The 23,493-nt window shown below is 41.5% G+C and overlaps 1 protein-coding gene across 4 annotated transcripts in view; it reads left to right on the top strand.

Moving 5' to 3' along the window:
* The window catches only part of ZNF341 (zinc finger protein 341), a 37,907-nt gene extending 17,843 nt beyond the window's left edge, over nucleotides 1–20,064 (top strand). The window contains exons 5-15 of one of the 4 annotated variants that reach the window (XM_061631647.1): nucleotides 943–1,173; nucleotides 3,740–3,935; nucleotides 5,253–5,337; nucleotides 8,885–9,075; nucleotides 10,041–10,234; nucleotides 11,331–11,539; nucleotides 12,687–12,783; nucleotides 13,334–13,466; nucleotides 14,709–14,820; nucleotides 15,577–15,647; nucleotides 17,390–20,064. In XM_061631647.1, the coding sequence (XP_061487631.1) occupies nucleotides 943–1,173; nucleotides 3,740–3,935; nucleotides 5,253–5,337; nucleotides 8,885–9,075; nucleotides 10,041–10,234; nucleotides 11,331–11,539; nucleotides 12,687–12,783; nucleotides 13,334–13,466; nucleotides 14,709–14,820; nucleotides 15,577–15,647; nucleotides 17,390–17,913 (2,043 nt within the window). In that variant the 3' untranslated portion in view covers nucleotides 17,914–20,064. Of the gene's footprint in view, nucleotides 1–942; nucleotides 1,174–3,739; nucleotides 3,936–5,252; nucleotides 5,338–8,884; nucleotides 9,076–10,040; nucleotides 10,235–11,330; nucleotides 11,540–12,686; nucleotides 12,784–13,333; nucleotides 13,467–14,708; nucleotides 14,821–15,576; nucleotides 15,696–17,389 lie in introns of all 4 variants that reach the window. The other 3 variants (XM_061631649.1, XM_061631650.1, XM_061631648.1) reach the window with 3 other exon arrangements.
* The last annotated feature ends 3,429 nt before the right edge of the window (nucleotides 20,065–23,493 follow it).

Genomic DNA, 23,493 nt, shown 5'->3' with positions numbered 1-23,493 from the left:
ACCACACTGGCTCTCATAGCAATTGGACATAAGTGGATCAGGCATTCGCTGCATGCATGGGCAGTTGTGTTTTAGCTGGTGTGTGTGTTTGCCTCCTTTGGTGGTTTTTTAAACTAGACTTTTTGAACTTCTGCAAATTTAAGGTTTCTACTGAGTCTGTTGACACCTCATTTTGTGTACGTGGTGGTGTTTTGGCTGCTTAAGTGTTGGCACTCATTCTGTGAAGCTGGGCAATAGAGAGAATTATTTGGCATAAGCTTTTGTGTGTCACAGCCCATATCATCAGGTGCAATGTTGAGGTGTCGCAAGAATCGTTGTTGCTTTTAAAGCAGTAGACCAGTAGTTCCCAAACTTTTTCCTCCATGAACCACCTGAATAATGCTGAGGATCTTGGCAGACCACTTAATTATTTTTCTGCCTGTTGCAGCAAATGAAATTCCATAGAATTCAAACTGTAATACAATAAAAAACAATAAAAGAAATTAAAGAAGTAATTAAAGTACAATTAAAAATCAATATGAATATTCAGTGTGATGGATGGACCATTTCCCATCTTCAGCTATAAATCCACAGACATCCTGCGGATCACCTAAATAAAGCTTGTGGACCACTGGTGGTTCATGGACCACAGTTTGGGAACCCCTGCAGTAGATTAACATAGCTACCCCTCTGTAATGTGTGAAAAAGGGAACTGAAAAATGATTAAAACAATGTAAGTTTGATGTTACTGATTGCAACAGGCCTGTTTGTATATTTCATCATAGTTTTGTATATCCCATAAAGATTTTTCATCACATACCAACAGTACTCAGTGTGAATGGAAGCTTGTGTGTTACAGGTAGTTTTGTCTACCGATGTAATGTTATAAGAATGGAAGTGACAGTCTGAGCAGTCTGACACTTTCTTCCAAAGCTTTGCTAATTTCTCCTCCTATCTTTTTAGAGCAGCCTGAATATGCATAATGGAACGGGGTACCTCTCTCAACCAGCACCTCCTCCTCCACCACCACCACCCCAGCCTCCTCCTCCTCCCCCTCAATCTCTTGGCGCTCCAGGTCACGCCAGCACAGGCAGCAGTGGTGTGGTGGAAGTGTATAGTGCATCTACGCCCATGGCTGGGAATAATACAGTAGAGATACAGAATCTGGGGATGCAGCCCTACCCACCTATGGAGGTAAAGATGTGTTTTTTGGCCTCATAGTACAGTGTGATACTACACAAGCAATGTTGCTTGCTACCTTCTTTCTGATGGGTGCATGGTCTCGAGCTACAACAAGACTGTGAGAAAATGCTGCTTCTGCCTCAAAATACTATTTATCAAAGAAATTAGAGGCACAGCAAGATAAACAAGGCTGTCTTCTAATCAATGACTATTTCCTCTGTGTGTAAAACAGTGATAAGAAGGATGTTAACCAGCCACAGGGAGTTAAGAGAACAAGGAAAATGATTTATGGCAACAGATCAATTGATGTGGAGAGACTGCTGGAATGAAACGTGTTGCTAGTCTAATGTGATTAAGAGAGAACATCATATAGCTGTTTGCAAGTAGTGGGATGTCAATGTTAAGCCGGGAGGCAGAGGGTTTGTTTAGAAAGCTACTAGGAGATAGAGTAAAACGTTGTATCAGTAAGACAATCCAAACTAGATACTAGTCTGAGTATTAAGATAATCATCCAACAGGGAAATCCAGACCCTCAGCATCTCCTCATCATTTCAGAACTTGCATCTTTAAAGAGCATACACTGCAGGAGCTGTTTCCAAGGCCAACATTTATTTGTTTTTTTGGTATAACTGTTAGTTGGGAGAAAAATGAAAGTGTGATGAAAACTTGCAAACAGAGAAAGCATCATTAGATGCTACACAGAAGAAAGAAACGTGGCAAGACTCTTTGTCTAAAGTTATTGTTGTTGAGTGCATACCCTGAAATAAAGCAGAGGCCACACTAAAAAACACTGGATCTCTAGGAAGCACTGTAACCCCATTATTTTTATATTTTATTTTCATTTAACAGAATAAATAGTTAACAAAATCAATTGTGCATGCATCTGAAACCATACCGTTGGTTTTACTGTGTCTATGTGTATTTCAGACTTAATTCTCTAATCTCAATAGTGAACAGATACTTATATTTATATGATTTGTAGCCTACCATTTGACTCAAAGAGCCCTCAGTCTGTCTGTAAGAAAGTGCTGTGTATTCTGTATTCATGTTCTAAAGTGACTTTTGAAGGTCTGTATGATGTTCCTGAAATCAGGGAGTTAAAATTGTTAAATGGCTTGGCTTGGTTTTGGTTCAGGAGTGGCTGACATTGTTCTGGTTTGGTTACAAAAGTAAAACCTGGATTCTCGGCTTGCCATGTCTCTGAAATCTGTTCAGTTCCATTTCACATAAGAAAATTTAAAAATCAGTTGCACTGCAGAGCTGCAAAGCAGGGTGGAGTATGGTAATAGATCTAATTTGATACAACTAAATATTAGTTATAATTCATATGGACTTCACTACATCATTCAATATTAAATTGGTGGCGTGTTCTCAATTATATGTATTTGTTATGTGCATTCAGCTAGAGTGTGTCATCTTAAAACAAGCCAAAGTGTGTAAAAGCCTTCCCAGATAAGCTCACAATGCATTCCGCTTGGGGCCAGAGTGTACTACCATTTTTTAAAATTAAAAGGTAAAGTGATTTTTAAAATATTTTTTTCCTGGATTAGAATCCAGGAAAATTTAAAAATCTCAAACTAGATGAGATCTGTGATTGACTCTCCTGTCTCTTTAAATGTAAATGTACTGCCTTCAAGTCTATTCAGACTTATGGCGACCCTATGAACAGGGTTTTCACGAGGCTGAGAGGCAGTGACTGGCCCAAGGTTACCCGGTGAGTTTCATGGCTGTGTGGGGATTCGAACCCTGGTCTCCCTGGGATTATACTGATCCAGAATTTACAAAAGTTTTCTCCAGCAGAGAAAACAGCAATGGAATGTGTGATCCAGCCTTCCTTCTCTCACAGTTCTTTCAAAAAAGGTGTAAAGAAATGGAAGAGTGGATCATGGTTCTGCAGTGTCTTGTCTAGTTTGACCTTCAGGTTCAATAGAGGCTTTCAAGTAATGGCTGAGGGTTTTTTCTAGTTCCAGAAAAAATGAAGGTTTAGGTTTTGGATTCAAGTTGGGTTTAATTATATGTATTTGTATTAATTATGTGTATTTGTAATGTGCATTTAATTACAGTGTGCTGCATCCTTTAATCTTAAAGCAGCAGGCTTTTGCCTTGCTTTCTACTTCTCAGTCCTTTGAAAGGACAGATAACAGAAGCCAAGACAACTCACTTCTTCCCTCCCTGTGTTGTGCCTTTGGGAGAATAACTATGTGTTTTGAAATTAAGTCACACTTCATTTATTTAGTTATTTACCTTTTACATTTATATTCCACCTTCCCTCCAAGGAGCTCAGAACGGCATATGCATTTCTCCCCTTCCCCATTTTCTCATCACAACAGTCCTGTGAGGTAGGTTAGCCTGATAGACAGTGACTGGCCCGAGGTCACCCAATGAGCTTCATGGCTGAGTGGGGATTTGAACCCCGGTCTCCCAGGTCCTAGTCCAACACTCTAACCACTACAGCACACTTGACTCTAGCATGTTTAGCAGAACACTGAGTGTAGAGGTGGAGCCTTGACATCTGTCCTGAGCTGTTGATGTGGGTACTACATTTTCAGATTGTTTTCACCAATAATTTCTGTTTCAGGTGCCCAGTCATTGCGTGGAAAGCCCTGTGTACCCCTCCCCTCCAGTATACAGTCCAGGCAAGCAAGGTTTTAAGTCTAAAAGCCCCAACACTGCTGCTCCCTTGAACAATGCCTGTGGAGGAAACATGACCAATTTTGATCCAGCTTCATCTTCCAAGAACCGTCGTCTTAAAACAGACAGCAGCCTACTAGAAGGTAAGGCTCCTTGCTACCAGCACTTGCAGTAGTCTTATCCGCAGGCAGGCAGCAGAAAACCTCTGCAGAGTATCTGTATGGCCTGTCTTAACAGTAGTAGTAGTGGTGGTAATAAAATTTATTATTATTACAACAATTTCTATACTACTTACATTTAAACAAAACCCTGAGTGGTTTACAACATTTTAAACAGCAAATACAAAAAATGCCAAAGAATTGCTACAATCTATAAAACACAATTAACAACTAAACAGAATATCCTTTTTAGTATCAAAATAAACATAGTACATAAAAATGAACTACAAAAATACAAGAAATAATCATAATAAACCTACTCAACAACTGAACAAAATATCCTCTAGACATCAGAAAATAAAATTACTAATGAAAATTAAATAAAAATGTGAATTCAACCTTTTGAAACAACATAAGGCTCTTATTGGAATTCTGAGAATCCATTTATTTGTCACTGGATGTTAAATACTTCCTGCTTCCTTTTCCACACTGTTTCACATTGTTCCCTTCTAGGGTGATGCACATGCTGTTCTCATATTGGAAACTTGTGCATATCTTCACAGAGCAGGGGATAGAAGGTATGAATCAATAATTTAGATGATACAGAGGGGTGCACAAATGAGAATCTCCAGGCACTTGTGCTTCTTGTTCCTCCTGCATTTCATAATTCCTCAGACCCTCACTGGGAATGTTTTGGGGTCTATTGTTGATACCTCACAGTACAGAAAACTGGAATATTTGTTCTTTTGATCAGCATTTTCAGGAAACTAAGATGTCCATTATAGTCCACTAAGGCTTGTTACTTTTGTTATTCTGGTGGCAGAGGAGCTGCTGTTGTGCTGCTCCCTCCATTGCTACCAGGTGATGTGAGAAGCCAAGGCTACACAGGAGTAGCCCGTGCTACAGCTCCTTATCATGCCAGTATTAACCGAGTTTCTAGATAATTAACCTTGAAATGTGGAAGAGTCAAGCTCCTCCTGCATGATCTTGGGCTTCTCACATTACCCTTGTAGTGCAAGAATGAGAAGCACTGCAGAAGCTCCCATAACACAAGGGGTAGCATGACCACTGGACCTAAGTAGCTCATTCCGTCCACTAAGGTTCGTACTTCTTAGGTGGGCTTAATGCCCACCCTTACCATTTCATTGCATTAATGAAAGTCTTGTATCCAAGATTCCTGTTTCACTTCCATCCCATGCTATTGTACATCTGTTAGACATTGTTCCCTAATACAGTTCTGATACGATGGCAATGCTCTCCTTAACATGAGCTCATTCTCATTTCCTGCTGCTTATATTTCAGGGAAACCCAAGTCACCAAAACTGAAATGCACATACTGTGACAAGGCTTTCACCAAGAACTTTGACCTGCAGCAGCATATCAGGAGGTAATGTTGAAATTTAAATCAGGCATATAGATTGTGGCTAACTGATTAGGGTAAGGGGTTGTCTGGGTACTCTGAGTAACAATTCACTTACATTGGAGTCATTCTTATTTGTTCGCTAAAGCTTTGAAAATCAAAAACATCTTGCTGCTAGGTCAGTGTGTTCCCCAAAATGTTCAGTCTGGTCTCAGAGTGGCCTGTGTCTGTAAGTGCATGTCGCATGTGAAACATGATTTTAGTCCCAGCTGTTGGCTTATGAAGCGACCAGGTCTTGTAGGGGCATACCAGAGCCTATTGCCTGCCTGCCAGATTGGTCTTGCCAATGACTTTCCTGACTGGTCATCAGTGATCCTACTGGAACGTGGCTATTTTTGCATCCCAATGCCTAGAAACAGTCCACGTGCTCAAGCTTCCTACTTCCCCAGATAGACTTTTTAGCTGTGGGGATTCCATTTTATCTTCACATACTTTAAAAAAAACTTTTTTATTTTAGAAATTGAACGTGATAAAGAAGAAGTTATAGTAGCAGTCTGGAACAGATTCTTATGCTTGCAGAATGCGAGCTTTATTTACTAATCTAGATAAGAACAACTTCTTCAGCTGGTTCCAGCCCCTCCCCTCAGTTTTCCTCTATGGCCCATAGTCAGTTTGCATGTGGATAGATGTGCCCAATCTCAGTTACATTAAATTCTCTAATTTCACCATTGATACCTATGGCAGCTTCGTTTTCCATCTCTGGGGAGAGTGAGCGGTAGCCAATGTCCGTATCCCATCAGCACAAGGGTTTCCACTTGTGCAGCAGGACTCCACCTCTCCCTGCATTCATAGTTTTCTTCCCAAATCTGCTCTACAGGGTTGGAGGAACCCCTAGAACAGATTTAGGAGATTTGGGGGGGGGGAAGAAGGGGAGAATTCGATTGCGCAAGCAGAAATTCTTGTGCTGACAGAACGAAAACTTAGCACTATGCTGGAATCCAACCATTGAAAAATATTTCTCATTGTGAAACAGCAAGTAACCTATCAAGACAATAAGATGGCTCTCTCTTATATTTATATTATATCCGTGTCTCTCTCTTCCTGTTCCAGCCACTCAGTTCCATACCCCCCTCCCCCCTTCTTGTCATTTTCTTCTTCTCAAGCCATGTTTAGGCATTCAGCCTGATCACGTGAGGGCAAAATGTTTGAAGGTGATGGGAGGCACATGCACCAGTGTCACCCCCAACATTCCTGTGGGTTCTAGATGCATTTACTCCACCTCAACTTTCCAGCATTGAACAGAAAACCTGAAGTGGCTTCTAAGTGTATTTGGCTGAGTACACTTAGAAGCCTCTTCACAGTTAGGAAACCTGATAATGCGCAGTTCCTAATTGTGTGGCAGCATCTCAGTGTGTTTAGTGCAACATACTTAGAGGCCCCCTTCAGAACTTTGCTGTAAAGACGTGAAGGCTGGAAGTGCAGGGGGTAGGGCTGGCACATGGAGACACTGGGAAAGGACCGTCACACATCTCCCTGGCTTGCTGTTCCTGTTTGTTTGTTTAGTTTGTGCATTGGTTCCCACACAAAAATCCTGAAGTGACTAACGGCAATAAATAAATACAAAAAAGGGCAATACCTAAAGATAAGTCTTTTTTTAAAATAAAAAACACCCCACACTGTAATACACAGTACATTACATTATAATACTTCACCCACAAAAAAATCCATTACAGGACTCTCATCCAATAACAAGATGAATCAACTGCTGCCAGCATAGCCACCAAAACCAGCACAATATTGGTATCCCATATCAGTGCCCAAATGCTGGGGAGAATAAAAATGTCTTTGCCTGCATTGAAAAGGTGGCCATGATGGCACCAGTCAAGCCTCCCCAGGGAGAGTGTTCCACAACGAGGGGTCTACTAATGAAGAGCCCATTCTCTTGCTGCTACCCTCCAAACTTCTCTTGGAGGCCGCATCTGAAGAAGGGCTTCAGGCATTTGATTTTGCCCTCATGTGTATAGGCTGAACACCTAAAGAGAGTTCCTAACTCTCACTGTATTATTATGAAGCTCTTTTGAAAATCCCCCTCCACCTTAGGGTTCCCCCACAGCCACCTTGTAGATTTTTGTGTGTGTTTGTGTGTACTTTGGGGTTGCCCTGAGTCTACTGGTACTCCACTCTCATGCATGAGTGGTGCAGTTTTGGCTACATAAGCATGCACATGGTAGGACTTGAATTGGCATTGGTATCAGGCATTGCTCTGGCAAGCACCGTGTGTGATCATATTTGACTTCAGCTTCCTAGGTTTAGGTAACAGTTTGCAATTGGGTTCACCATGTACCATGTGAAATTAAGGGATTATACAGACAAGGGGAAGCATATGTATACCACATTTTAGACTTTGTGGGATGGCTTTGCAGGGCCGCAGAAGTGTATGGAGCTGTTAGGGGCATCTTTGCCAAAAGGATTGTGGCTTCCATGGGTCTCCCAGCAGTTTCCCATCCAGGCACTGACCAGAGAGACCTCTGCATAACTTTAACAATGTAGCAGCATTGTGTGTCCTTGGACTATTGTCTGTGCCATGGATTTGATCTTGCAGGTGGTGTACAGTGTACACACTGTGTGCTGTGAATAAAAAAATTGTAGACGGTGTGCAGATGAAAGAGAGAGAGAGAAAATCCCCAGATACCGAGAAGAGGATAGTCATGCTACTGTTCAAAACATTTTTGAGGGTGTATGAGTTCTTCCTGTGTTTTTAGTGATACAGTGAGGAAAGCTTTGGAATAGTTCAATTAAAAAAAAAACCGTCCCATATAAATGCTCAAAATGACACTGACATGGGTACCTGTGGTACTAGTCATCAGTGAAGTTGAGGATACTATTCAATGCCTGTGATACTTGCAGAGAACCATGTTCCAAACACAGAATAGCAGTGGAACTGCTGGGCAAGGATCGTATAGCCCCAGCAGTGGCAACTTGCAGTTTGAATGCTTTTGCAGTGTGAATACTCTCCTGTCAACAAAATCACTCTTTTGAGGATACAACACTAGGATCTCCTTGCAAAGGATGCCTCTGTGGTCCCTCACCATCCGATATTTGGTGAGTAGGTATAAAAGAGAGGGTCTTCTCAGTTGCTTAGGGAGGTATGTTTGAGCCCCTCACTGCCTGCCTTTCAGTTGACAACAAATACTTTTTTACTCCAGCAGCTGTTCAAAGATTTGGCTGTGCTAATATTTTAATTGTTGCTTTTTGCTGTTTTAATTTTGAGCATGTATTTATGATTCTGTATTTTATTATCTTTAGGTTTTTATTTAATTATTGTAAGATGTCTTAAGTGCACCTTGGTGTATAAAGGCGGGGCAGAAATCATTTAAACAAATAAATGGATGAGCCTGCTCATTTGGAAGTCATTTTCTAGTTCATGGTGAGGGAAAACCTGCTAAAAGAGACCTGAGTTCCAGAATATTTAAAACTGTAATTGGGTGTAGTAATAACAAGCAGCAGTGTGGTTTTTCCCCTGAAGAGAGATTCTGCCTTACCCTCTCTTATGTAGTGCCCTTTTTCCCTTCAGTCACACAGGGGAGAAGCCATTCCAGTGCATTGTATGTGGTCGTGCCTTTGCGCAAAAGTCCAACGTGAAGAAGCACATGCAGACGCATAAGGTGTGGCCACCAGGAATTGGGTGTACCATCTCACGGAGCTCTGTCACTGTGCAAGTTATGGCACTCAACCCCAACCAGCAGGAGGATGAGGAAAATGCAGGTGCATTACTTACTGGTGGGATGGCCAGTTGACTGATGACCTGCTCCCCAAACCTCTGAATAATTGTGCTTCCGCTTGCTTCTGTCTGTCTGTCTTTTTCATACTCCCCAGGACTAGGAGGCTTAGTGAGTTCATTTCTGTGTATTGCTGACTTCAAAATTTATTACCTCATGAATGTATGAATGAATTATTTGGATGGGAAGGGCATGTCCATTCCATCATTTCAGAAAGCTATTGGAAGCTATAAATTGGCTTACCAAAGAAAAAGGAGTCAACTACAGGTGGAAATAAGTCAGAAAGTGCAGAATGAACTCAGTGAGTACTGTCTGCAAATTACAAAGTTTGGCTAGTTGGTAGAGAATGACATTCATGAGGCCCCACAGGCCTCCATTTGTCCTCCACAAACAGAGGGTAGATCTTGAAATAGTTCTCAGTGATGCAGTGATGTGTCATCTAGGCTATATCATTTTTGACTGCAGTTGGGGACGAATGTGATAGAATGCTCTCTCATGAAAAACATTTTTGCACACAGAAAACTAGCATTTCAGAAAGAAGACTATGAAAGAATCCTTCCTGACATCCTGTTTTATGTATTGAGGGGCATTCAATCATGGGAGCTCTCACCTGCAATCTGAAGTGGCACAGTCCAGATCTAGATTTATTTTCTTGCCAAGAACTAGTCCCTTGATCAAGGAGTTTCTCTGCTTTTTAAACCATAAACTACCCAGAACAGAGACCTAACTCCTTCATGATAATGTATATTAAATGAAATGCAAAGGAAAGGAGAAACAAAGGAAACCTGATTTCCCTAGCTTTGCATTTTGGAAGGGACAGCTAGGAGGTTATGATCTGAGATGAGTGATAGGATCTTGCATGAAAATGCAAGGCTGACCTTGACTAATAACACCCTAGGGATACTGTAAACTGAACCTCTAATATTTCTGCATCTTGACATTTTCCTCTAGGCTTAAACACAGCTCCTAGAAGCAGCCCCCCACAGCCACAGGCCATGCCTCCTGCAGAAGACCATGAGGCTGGCAAACTGGAAGCCAAGCAAGTGGTCCTGATAGACAGCTCTTATCAATGCCAGTTCTGCCCCAACAAATTCAGTACATATTTCCAGCTGAAATCACACATGACCCAACACAAACACGAGCAGGTGGGTGCCAAGTCAAGGGATGGGTTCCCTTTGACCTGCTTAACTCTTTACCACTCTCCCTGACTTTCAGAAGTAGAAAACAGATGCACAGAATTTGTATTATCTATGCAGGTCACAGATACCAGCTTTGCTTGGTGCAGAATCTAGGCTAATATGACACATGATTTTGATTTCTTAGCATAGTTTAGTACATATAACTATCACTATTGCGACAGGCAGGGCTGTGGAGTCGGTACGCCAGACCTTCGACTTCGACTCCGACTCCTCTATTTTTCTACTGTCCAACTCCGACTCCTTCATAAATGTCAAATGTATATTAACTAGTAATAACAAATTTACTGTAGTAAAATGGTAGCACAGGCATTTCATCACCACCACGTGAATCCAGAGCTTGGAAAAGTTGTTTTGAACTACAACTCCCACGAGCCCAATCCCTGGGGCTGACGGGAGTTGTAGTTTAAAAAAGTAACTTTTCCAAGCTCTGGATTCACGTGGTGGTGATGAAATGCCTTGTGCTACCATTTTACTACAGTAAATTTGTTATTACTAGTTAATATACATTTGCCATTTATGAAGGAGTCGGAGTCGGTACATTTCTACCGACTCCGACTCCACCCAAAATTGCTTCCGACTCCACAACTCTGACTCCGACTCTACAGCCCTGGCGACAGGCCAATGATCAGTCTAGTCTACTGCAATGGCTTGTGACACACTTTAGCCAAAGATCCTAGAGATGGAATCTGAGATGGTTTTTCATACAAAAGTGTGTGTTTGTACAACTGATATGTAGCCCTCCGGCAGACCCCACAGAGATTGTGCTCTGAAATATGCTTTATTCACTGGTAAAGAATATATGTTGAATATTCTATATATGTTGGCTATATATTGACTGACTGGAAGGAGAGAATGTTAGAATAATAAATCATGCAGAGATTAGCAGGCAGTCTCCTCTGTAGGTGGGGTACTTCAAGCTTACAAGAATCATTAATTACATTTATTAATTTATTTCTCACAGTACACTAGTTTTTGTTTTTCTCATGGTAACCAGTTTGGAATTACTGGTCTAATCTTTTCTCCTATCCCCATTAATGTGCAGGTTTACAAGTGTGTTGTGAAAACTTGTGCACAAACATTCCATAAACTGGATTCCTTCTTAGAGCACATCAAGAATCATCAGGAGGAGCTGAGTTACCGTTGCCACCTTTGCAGCAAGGACTTTCCCTCCCTTTATGAACTGGGTGTCCATCAGTATTCCCACAACTTGCTCCCTCAACACAGTCCCAAGAAGAATATGACCGTTTACAAGTACAGTAGCAGTTGGAACAATTCTTTTCCAGTCTGTGTTTGGAGGGGGGAAAAGTTTTCATGACTTCAGGCTTAATTTTGTTGATAATGCCAGGGCAAACATTTTAAATGCAATTGGGAATGCAGTCAATGCTGTGATGTTTTGTTCCTCCTCCTTAGAAACTATTTTTAATTGAATGGTTTAGGTAGGCAGAGCTCACTGTTTAGGTAGATAGATGAAGCAAACTAGATGAAACTGTGGTTTGGGATTCCTGTTTGAGAGTAAATAAACTAGTTTCTCACAACTGAGATGAAATGGCAACACTCTGATTTGCTGAAAGCTAGAAGCAGAATCTTCTAATCTCTGTCATCCAAGGCTTGGTAATGCTAGTTCTGTATTGATAAATTGTAGTTTGTTTATTTTTTTATTGTAGAATTCTTGTATCTCACTTGTAGTCCCAAGAGGCTCTCAAAGCGATTTACAAAAGATTCTAAAAATAAAACCACTCTAAGAAATTATACACTGTCAGTATGGAACCAAGAATTTTAAGGCAGCATTTCTGAATTAAGCCATTGTCACTGATCACAGATTGGAGAACATTTTGAGAAGAAAATGTGTACTTCAGGTCTTGAAGGTTCTAGGCTAATTATAAAATGTGACTAGAGCTTGCTCATATGTTTTTGGGAACTCTGGTATCCATGGCAAACTTTCTCTACCCCAGTCACAATCAACTCCATCCACATCTATTGTTTCTAAGACAAATTTACTTCAGTTGGGCGGTTTTGAGGGGGAAAGCTCTTAAAACTGAAAATCAGGGGAAGGGATTTATCTTTTTAATACAGTTTTACTCTTCTATAGCAAAGCATATGGTTCTGTTCCCCTTCTCTTTTAACCTCACAACAGTTCTGTGAAGTAGGTTAGACAGAGTTAGGTAGGGTCTCCCAGTGACCTTCATAGCTGAGCAGAGATTTTAACCAATATCTCCTGTGCCCAAGCCAAATATCCTAGTCATTATACCACACTGGCACTCATGGTTATAAATGTCTAATTTTCCTCATTGATAACATTCATAAGGAATGTTAATGTACAAGAAAATTGGTACCTAGCCCCCTTACAGGCTTCTGTCAACCTAACTCTGTGTGTTCTTTCTTCTCCCTCCTGCTTCAGATGTGTCAAGTGTGTAAATAAATATTCCACACTAGAAGCCCTGGAGCATCACTTACAGACAGCAACTCACAACTTTCCCTGCCCTCACTGTCAGAAGGTAGGTAGATGATGGCCCTGATGAAGTTGTGTTAATACTTGAGGCCATTGGTGATTTAATCACCCATTACTCTTACTCCATCATATTTATTTGTTCAGGCTTCTTTCCTGCCCTACCTTTCTGAGATATGTTAGGCTGAGAAAATAGCGACTTGCCCAAGACTACTTACTGAAAGGCAGAGGTTGTATATTGGATGTGTGCTAATGTCCAACTGACCTGTGCATTCTGCACTGCAGATGGGTGCAACTGTAGTGTCAGTACTTGCACTGTCACAGGAGCTAAACCTGGACCACGTTGTCCCTGGTTAATAAGGTACATTCTGTCCTGTGACTCTTCGTCCCATGTTGGACCTGCAGGAATTGACCATGCAATTATAACTAAAAGAGCTCCTCCAAGATCTGTTAAGGCATCGTCCTCTCCAGATAAGAGTTGCACTGCACACTTTATGGTGAGCTAGCTTTATAAAAAGGTGTGCCCTTTGCCCAGGGGTAACGGCTGCTGCCTTTCCAGGTGACTGTGCTCTTAGCCATGTGTTGTTTTCTTTTTCTAGGTGTTCCCCTGTGAGAGGTATTTGCGACGGCATCTGCCTACGCATGGGGGTGGAGGCAAATTCAAGTGCCAGATCTGCAAAAAATTCTTCTGCCGAGAACACTACCTCAAACTACATGCTCATATTCACTCGGGTAGACAATGGCACAAAACTTCTTTCATACATGTTGAACCCTTTCATTCTTGGGGACCTGCTGCCACCATTTTTAGTGACGATCAGCAGCCTACTTCCTAATATAAGCCAATTTGTTTTAAAGTCATTTCAGATCAGGCTTTCCCCCCATTATAGCAGTTACTTCATTGCTTGCAAGTATTTTACTTAGCTGTCTGAGCAACTGCAGCCAGTTTGGTGATCTTTTTAAATATCAGTTTGTGGGTCACTGGTCAGGTTGCACCGAGCCCTCCTGACTGCATGTTGGCCTTCACAAGAAAGTACAACTGATAATACAGGGTTTGGACACCATCACAAGGGATTTGGAAGCAGGGGGATGAAGAAGCAGCGTGATCTAAATATCCCCTGCCTCTTGGGATTCACCTTCAGACCTTATCTCTTAGCCATTTTCCACAATCGTAACTATAAAAAGTTGCATCCTTCAAGTCAGAGGTAGTTAACGTGGTACCCTCCAACACTGTTGGACTCCAACTCCCATTAGCACCAGTCAACATGGCCAATGGTCAGGGATGATGGGAGCTGAAGTAAAGCAACATCTGAAGGGCACCATGTTGACTATCCCTGTTCTCTTTCTTGGAAACCATGTGTATTCTAATTGTAGAGAGTTTTAAACACACACACATGCACACACTTGGATTCCTCAGCATCTGATCCGGTGTGTCCTAGATATTGAATGGTTCAATCCACATCCTGAAAAAGCAAATGGCAAAGTATCCTATTGACTGTGGTGATTTTGCATTGTATCCTCAATTAGTAGTTCAGCAGAAGCCAAAGCTGCTGCTGTGGTTTATACAAGCTGACACAAATGAGTTTTGTACCCCAATGAGAGTCCCAAATAGCAAGCTATGGATTCAGACCTAGACACGCAGCTGGAAGTGTTTTGAATGTTTTATTTATTTATTTATTTATTATTTGATTTATATCCCGCCCTTCCTCCCAGAAAGAGCCCAGGGCGGCATTTTTCAGCAGCTGATCATCCTGATGGGCAGACAGGAAAGTTTTACACAAAAGTGGCTTCTCTGTTAATGCTGGCATATGACTTTCTTGAACTGTGGCCAATAGAGAGAGATGAGAGATTTGGGGAACTTAAGAACCAGGCATCAGTTTTCTGTAATTCAGGCAAAGGGAGTGAGTTCGTAGAATATCATTAAGCCAAGCTAAGCCTGTAATTCCCATGTTGAGTTCATGTCTTTCTCCTGCGCAGGTGAAAAGCCTTTTAAATGCTCGGTATGTGATTCAGCCTTCAACAGGAAAGATAAACTCAAACGGCACATGCTAATCCATGAACCTTTTAAGAAATATAAATGCCCCTTCTCGTAAGTACCAAGTTTTTAACAGCAGCCATGAATGGCACTAGCTTTGCAGACATTTGGTGGAAAATAAGATTCCTCTTGTACTAATCTGTATTATAGGCTAATGTAGGGTCTTTGGAAATACCAGAGCAGCTTTCTTTGGAGAGGGAATAACCTTACTTTTACTGTCTCTGGGATCTTGAGTTGTGTCTCTGTGCCATACTTTATACTTTTGAATAATTTGTTATCCTGCAGTTATTACTTCTGCTTTCAGCAAGAAGCGTTTTTTTTTCCTCCCCCTTCTGTGGCTGTTTTGGTTTATTTGCTTGGGTCATTTGTGTGCAGGCATCTCACCGTAATGCAGCTGTGCTGCATTTGTTTCACATTTGCTATAAAATGGCAGGATGAGAATCGCCTTACTTGGAGAAGCAGATAGATCTGATGGTCTTTTTGGTTCCTTCCAACCCTTTAATTAAGGATAAGCTGTCAGCTCTTATTTGGCACAATATTTGCATCTCTTTTAATATAGGCCAGTTTTCAAAAAGCTCTGCAAAAGGAAAAACAGCACAAAGCATCTCTCCATCAGAAAGCAAATATCATCTGCAATGCTGTTTTTTCTTTTTTCTTTTTTTTAGGACCATGGCAAGGAGACCAGAAGGTTCAAATTGTTCTACTGTTTAAATTGCAAGATGCACCCAGCACTACCTGAATGGTGCTGAAACAGGGAACTACTCTTCTCTATATCATTCTGCATCTGATTTGTTTTTATTTTTGTTACAGAAATCATACAGGCTGCAATAAAGAGTTCAACAGACCGGACAAATTGAAAGCCCATATTCTCTCCCATTCAGGTAGATGAGCTGCTGGCTTTAGCTCTGTCCTGAGCTGGGGATAAGCAGGTTGTTTAAATTTTCTTCATTTGATTAATTACTGAACCATAAGGAAAGCTTTTGGTTTTTGTTTCTCAGCTATAGATAAGAGGGGGAACAGTACAGCTCAAGCCAGAGGGATTTATGATTTTCCTTTTCAGCTATGATTTAAGATGAATCTCATTTTGTTTACCATTGGGACTGAATAACCCACTTTGCACTGTATTTAGCACATTCAATTGCTATCCAAGAATCTATCTACACTGTAGCAAAACTCTTAGTAAATCATGCCCATTCCATTTTCCTGCACATTTGTGTTCGATCCAGAGATGATTCAGAGCAGTCATGGCTCCCTATGTGAAACTATTGTATTTATCACACATTGTGTTCTGGATTTGTGGGGTGGGGGTGAGGAGCAATGGGCTGGATGGTATGTAGTTATGTAGAGCTGATATAGTGAAGTGCCCATGAATGTGAGCCATCAGTTTCCAGGTTCAAATGTCACCTGAGACATGAAATCACTTGATGGCTGTAGGTGCAGCATGGGTTCTTATTGAAGGCTCCAGATTTTTAGGAGCAGTAAAGTTTAGACAATTTTTGCCCCAAATATGCCAGTCCTGGCCCTCCAGAAAAGGAAAATAAACCAACATTAGTATTATTACCACCACCACTTGCATGCCAAAATGGCTTCTAAGAGGTTAAATAGCTTCTAAGTGGACATTGGTGTCTTTCCTTGTTTGCTAAGTTGTCTCCAAAGAAACCAGTTCCTTATCATCAGAATCCTGATGCTTGGTAATGGGTAACTGCTAATATCATAATGCCTTTATTAAAAATGGTGCAGCCACACTTGGAATATTGTGTAGTTCTGGTTGCTGCACCTCAAAAAGGATGTAATAGAGCTGGAAAAGGCCAGAAAAGTGAAGCAAAAATTATCCTGCTGCTTAAGCAACTCCCTGGAGAGCCAGTATGGTATAGCGGTTAAGGTGTTGGACTACAACCTGGGAGACCAGGGTTCGAATCCCCACATAGCCATGAAGCTCACTGGGTGACTTTGGGCCAGTCACTGCCTCTCAGCCTCATGAAAACCCTATTCATAGGGTCGCCATAAGTCGGAATCGACTTGAAGGCAGTACATTTACATTTTTAAGCAACTCCCCCACAAGGAAAGAATATTTTTGAGGCTTTTTAGTTTAGAAAAAGGGTGTGTAAGGGTGGAATTGGATAAGAGGTGTATAAAATTAGGCATGGTATGTAACAAGTGGACAGAGAAGTTTTTCTACCTCTCTCAAAATACTAGCATCTGGAGCCATACATTAAAGTTGAATGTGTGGGATATTCAGGGGAGACAAAAAGACATCCTTCACAGAACACACAGTTAAATTATGGACATTGCTTCCACAAACTGTGGTGAAGGCCACTAACTTGGATCCCTTTAAAAGGGGGTTAGCTAAATTCATCGTGGAATAAAGCTATCACTGCTTACTATTCATCATGGCTGCATACTACCTCCAGGATCAAAAGCACTATGCTTCTGAATAGCAGTCACCAGAAAACTACAGCAGGAGGGTGTTATTGCCTTTATGCCTTGGTTGTAGACATCTAGTTGGCCATTATGGAAAACAGGATGCTGGACTAGATAGGCCTTTGGTCTCATCCACCAGGTCTCTTTTTATGTGTGTAGTCCATGAGTCTTTTGCAAGTAAGTTGTGTTCTTCTTTGTTTAGGGATGAAGATCCACAAGTGCCAATACTGTAGCAAGGCCTTCAGCCGGCGTGCTCACATGATGGAACATCAGCGCTCTCACACTGGCAACTATAAATATCGGTGCCCTACGTGCAGCAAAGGCTTTACACGCCAGAAGTACATGAAGGACCACAAATGTAGGCTGAGTTCATCCAAGGACAAAGAGCTACCAGTCAGAAAATCTCAGAAGAAGTGGGGGACTCGTGGGCGGAAAGTGGGACTTCCTATTTCAGCTCAATTGGCCTTGACAGAACTGAAAGATAGCACAGATGGAGAAAACCCTCAAAAAGGTGACCCCAATAAAGAACAGTTTCCAGAGTCTGACACAGTCCTGTCCATTGTGGTTGGCAGATCAGCGGCACTGCCGGCAACAGACTCCAATCTTGGCAACCCTAACCAACGCAGTGGCATCCCATCCAACCTTGCACTGGCTGAGTTGCAGCCTGGCTCAGAGAGTCCATGTGCCATGCTGGCAGACCCTGTTTACATTCAGGCTACTGACTAACTGGATAATACTGTTACTAGTGTCCACTTAATAGGGGGAAAGTTCCTCTGTTCTTTGGTGCAGAGGATTGGAAAGGGTGTTTGTGTGTAAATGTTTGAGCTGCAATGATGCAGTGATCAGCATTCATAACGAATTTTGTTGATAAGAGTGAAGTAACTGCTCGCATCCAGATGAATTAATCTTCAGGAGCTGTTAATATCAGCAGGCACTGAAAGATATAGTTGTATGCTCTTCATTGAAATATGCTAAGTGGTTCACAAGGTTTATGGTGAGCCCTGAATCTATTGAGAAACACAATCTGGATCATGCAGGACTTGAAGTATTTTTTAAATTATTGTAGTGCATCCCATTTGTGATACTTTTCTGAAATTTGCCTTGTCTTACATCTGGGCAATTGGTCTTTTCAGCTGTAAGCAAACAATAATTCCTATTGGAAGTGAATTCATTATGTTATCCTTTGGGAACTTCATTCATAAATGTGCTCATAAGACACATCCTATGACTCTCTTATGTGTATAGAAAAGGGAATTATTGAGCACAAATACCATGGTCCAGTTTACACTTCAGCATTCCCCTCCTTGTACGTTCAGAGCAAATGGAGAGCAGCAGCAGCCTTATATAAAAGGTAAAATGTCTGAGTACATGCTTTAGATTAGAATGAAAGTGTACTAGAAGTGCATAGTCAAGGGGTGACTGGATTGTGAAGAAAAGCAGAGAAACATACCAAAAGCAGAGGATGAATGCTAAATTATGTGTAATCAACAATGCCTAAGGAAGAACTGGGGAAGAAGGGATGCGGGGGGGGGAAGCAAAACTAAAAATTAACAATACTCTCACTACAAATTCTATCCTTGATTGTGTATTTTTAAAACACCACATTTTACAGTTGTTATGGGAGTTCTATAAGACATCACAAAAAAGGTCAATTAACAATCCACTTGACAGAACATGGAGCTGGTGTGGATTGATTTGCAGCTGCCTGAAACCACTTATTTGATAAAGAGGGAGCTGCCATTTCACTGGCACTGGGCAGTAGCCTCCTAGAAACTTCTGGAGCAATTCTCCAAAGCCGAATAAGTGACTGCTATGGGTTTATTAAGGACCAAAAGCTTAAAGGAGGTGAAAATTTCACTAACAAATGTGGATGTTATTAATATAATCCATGTGATTTATTATGACTCTCTATGGATCACCTGTAAAATTGGTGTTACATTCTAAAGTTGTCAGGATACCCAAATTCAGCTGTTCCTGCATGACCATAAGCTTCAGGAAAACAGACATATTCCATAAAGCATTATGCCTGAGCCACCTGCCATTTCAAGTACAACCTTATTTCTGCTATTATTTTTTATTACTTTTTCAGTACTGTCCATTCTTCAAAGACAACCCTGTGAAGTAGGCTAGGCAAGAGAAACTCTCTTGCCCAAGGCCACTTAATGAATTTCATTCCACATACAAATGCAACATTCAACATGCATCATATTGACTCTGATGTTCAAGTCTCAAAACATATAGCAGGTAGCCTCCTTTGAACCAAAGAATAATTTTTCATTTTGATAAGTTTGATAGTCCCTAAAGTTGTTAACTGTCCTTTACACAGAGAAGATGAGACACCCTCTTTACTAGACAACTCCATTGATAGCCAGATTTTCATATATTCCATTTCTATTTGAACAATGACAGCATACTGCTGATACAGTATAGAGAAGTAACATAAGATGCCTGCAAGGGACAGAATGCTCTGAGAGACTCCATGAAAGAGAGTCTTCCTTGCATATTAAAACTTTTGTGTGTGGAATTAAATGTGTGAGATAAGCTGCAGCAATGTAGACATTTCCCATCAGTGTTTGATAGATTTTCCCTGGGAGGGTGGGGCAGAGGAGAAACTAAGGTAGCATTCTAAGCATATGTAACAAACACAAGCACTGTTGTTGCAATCAGTGCCACTATCAAGAATGCAAATATATGACTCTTACATTTTACACTTAAGGTACTGAAAATGCAAGGAAGGAAGCCCACAGCTTAAGCCGAACACATTTTTAACTGAGTTCTTGGGGCACTCTTGAACAACCAATTTCAATTCTGGTCTCTTTGCACTGTTGCAAAATAATTCTGAAAAAAAGTTAATGTAGCCAAGTCCAGACTTAAATAAAGCCCTATGTTATGCATAATTAAGCAGTGCTCATTGAGGCTGGTACTCCTCGTTTCTCCTTCATATATCTGCACATGTTGGATAGGTTATAGTGGCAACAGTGAGAGCTGGCCTTGGGGCTCCACATCACTGGGCACTAGTAGGTAGCCTGCCATCCGTCCCTTAGAGGCCTTTCTCTGCAGCCAGTAGTCCTGGTTGTCACTGCCTCTCTGCGGTGGCAACCTCCACTTGCCTTGTCCTCTCCCTCTGGGCAGTGGTGATTGTTGGATCAAGAGGGAAAGAGCAAATGAATGGACAGTTGTGGCAGTGGCAAGGAGGAACTGGACCCACTTAGGTAAGGGGATCCAGGAGAGCATCTTGCATGGTGGCACTGGCCACTATGCTGCTGCTGCACTCCACACAACATCATTGCTGATTTGTTTGTCTCCAGACAAATCATGAGCTTTTAGAGCTCATGGTTTGTCCAGAGTGAGACCAATCACAACCCTAGATCCAGACTGCGGTAAGCCAAACCATGGTTTAACCCCATGTAGTGCATCAAGATCCTCCATGGCGCAGAGTGGTAAGTGGCGGTAACGCAGCTGAAGCTCTGCTCACGGCCGGAGTTCGATTCCAATGGAAGGAGGAAGTCAAATCTCCAGTAAAAGGGGCCGAGGTCCACTCAGCCTTCCATCCATCCGTGGTCGGTAAAATGAGTACCCGGCATATACTGGGGGGTAAAGAAAGGCCGGGGAAGGAACTGGCAATCCCACCCCATATATACGGTCTGCCTAGTCAACGTCGCAAGACGTCACCCTAAGAGTCGGAAATGACTCACACTGTAAGTGCGGGGACACCTTTACCTTTACCTTAGTGCATCAACAGGATCAAAGGAGGGAAAGTGGCTGTGATCTCTCCAGGAACCTGTAAGTTTGCACCAAGCAATGGTTTGGCTTAGCATTAAGTGTGAACCAGGTCAATGTTGGGAGAAAACAGTTTGCTAAACATACTCTTCTGTCTTTCTCTGTCTGCTAATATTGACAGTACAATTATATGGTCGCTACAGCCTGTTGCTACATTGCAATCACGTCTTCTTTTGACTGTGTGATGTGTGAATGGCCAGGTTGTTTCCGTGTGTTAGAGCACTCTCTTTTTTACATTATTTTCTAAGCACCATTTTCAGTCATTTGTGATAATAGGGTAGACATTCCTGTGTCTGAGAGAAACACTAAATGCAACTATTCCCTGTTGTTTGTCCACAGTATCTGGTAACCCAAGATATACCAACCTATATCCGTAAGCCTTACGTCCTAATGACCATCCATACACCTTGTGGCAATTAATCCCATAAGATGTCTTTGTATGAAGAAATACCCTCGTTATTCTTTCAAAACTAGCAGCAAATGAATTTTATTGGATGCCTCAGTTAGTTTCAGGGCTGTATGGGAGAATAGTTTATCTCTATTCATTTTCCCCACATTGTTCATGTTTTATAACCCTCTGTGTCATATTCCACCTTGATTTTTTTTACATTTTCCTCTCTAGGAAATACGTTCCAATGCTCCCGGTTATTTGAGTTGCTGTCTTCTGTGTAACATCTCCAGTTGGAGGATGAATATTAGTTTATTAATTACTTAAATTCATAACCTGCCTTCCATCACTTTTGTCATTTGAGAGTGGGTAGTAACAATATAAAAGCTGTAACAAAATGAAAATTAACAATTCACAATAAAACACAGTATAAAACAGCAGTAAATACCAAAACCTTCCCCAGCAGCATTGCAACAGCAGGTACATCCAACAAAATATTTCTCATCTCCATTAAAAGCCTAGGAAAATAAACATGATTTAAATTGGCATTGAAAATTGGCCAAAAATGATGCCAGCTGTATCTCAGAAGAGAGGGGATTCCATAGAGCACCATCAGATAAAAGGCTTTTGTGTTGAAATGATGTGTAACTATTAAATTGCACCATTAGGGCTGCTTCCAGATGGGGACTTAATATTGTTAACAGGTTGTTGGCAAGTTTTTTTTAATTTGTCCCAGAAAGGATAAATGTGGATTAAATTGGGGGGGGGGATATAGGCTAGCATTTTGATGTCAGAGATGTTGTGTGGATGTTACAGAAAATGTGCATGCATGAGGAGCACTCATTCCGCAATAAACACCCATCTAGAAGAACCCTGTTGTATATATAATGGTATATATACTTGCTGTTTTATTTTCTGTCTGGTTCTTATAACACTTAACTTTACCTTTTGTTGTTGGTGAGAGGAAGAGTTTATCCAGTCTCAGCTTAGAATGCCTTCTTTTTTGCTGACAGTGAAATGGTCAGAGCCAGGAGTTGATTCAGTCTTGTCCAGGGTAAAAGGATCTATCCCTGTGGGTCACAAACATCCTACACTGTTGGGCTTGTGGTTGGTTGTCGTAGCACATTTTCAGGAGGAAAGAATTTACCCCATGGCACTAGGACCAGTTGTACAGGGAACACTTGTAGTGACAGCACTACTTTGAGCACCGTTTGGTGGAAAGGCAGGATACAAATGTAACAAACATTAGTGGGAAAACCAGGAGGACTGAGATGAGGGTTTGCCATCTGGTCAGTGCCACCTCTTTTGCTGTTGCTGCAATTACCATTATGTCATGATGGTTAGCAGTCAGTATAGGTATATGAAAGTTCAGTAGCAATTTGCCATTGAATACCAGTTGCCGGGAGGCAACCCTGCCAGATAGAACAAAGGCCCATTTAGTCCAGTATCGTGCTCTCACAGTGGCCAGCCAGATGCCTATGGGAAGCCTGCCAAGCAGGACCTGAGAGCAACAGCTCTCTCCCCACTTGTGATACCCAGGCAACGAGCAAGAATAAGGAGAGTGGAGAAAGGGACGAACAGTTCATCAGGGAAAGGAGAAGAAATAGAAAAAGATGTTGGTAATTGCACCATCGTTTTTTGACAAGCTGCACCTCAGTATTTTCAGCGCGCTCAAATGGGCCCTGGCGGTAGAATGTGTGAGAACCCCTGCTGTGGAGGACAAGAGGGAACTATTCCAATGTCAGCGTTGGAGTCGGATCAGTTTCTGTACTCCGAATGAGGGAGGGGGGTATCTTGATCCACCGTGTGACATACCAATAACGCTGGCAAGGTGGCACACTCTCTACAGAGATGACGGTCTCTGGCTTCAGGCACCTGAACTAAAGCAAATGAATCTGTCAGCAAAGTTCCAGAAAGAATCCAGGCTACATGGAATACCAAGACAAAAATATCAATTCACCTCAGAAATTCTTTATCTGCGTTATATCTTGTATCCATCTCTGAGTCGCTCAGGAAAAGAAGTTTATTTCCGTGTAAACATGCTTAGACCCCCGCTCTTAATTTGCAACATGCTTTACTACATTTTCAGTGTTTCCTCCTTATTATATCTGAACACAAGGAAAGCTATGTTAGTTAGA

Source organism: Rhineura floridana, chromosome 6 (assembly GCF_030035675.1).
Source record: "Rhineura floridana isolate rRhiFlo1 chromosome 6, rRhiFlo1.hap2, whole genome shotgun sequence".
In the NCBI taxonomy this organism is placed as follows: Eukaryota; Metazoa; Chordata; class Lepidosauria; order Squamata; family Rhineuridae; genus Rhineura; species Rhineura floridana.
Note: the sequence above shows the minus strand (reverse complement) of the source record. Positions and strands in the feature narration are given on the sequence as shown.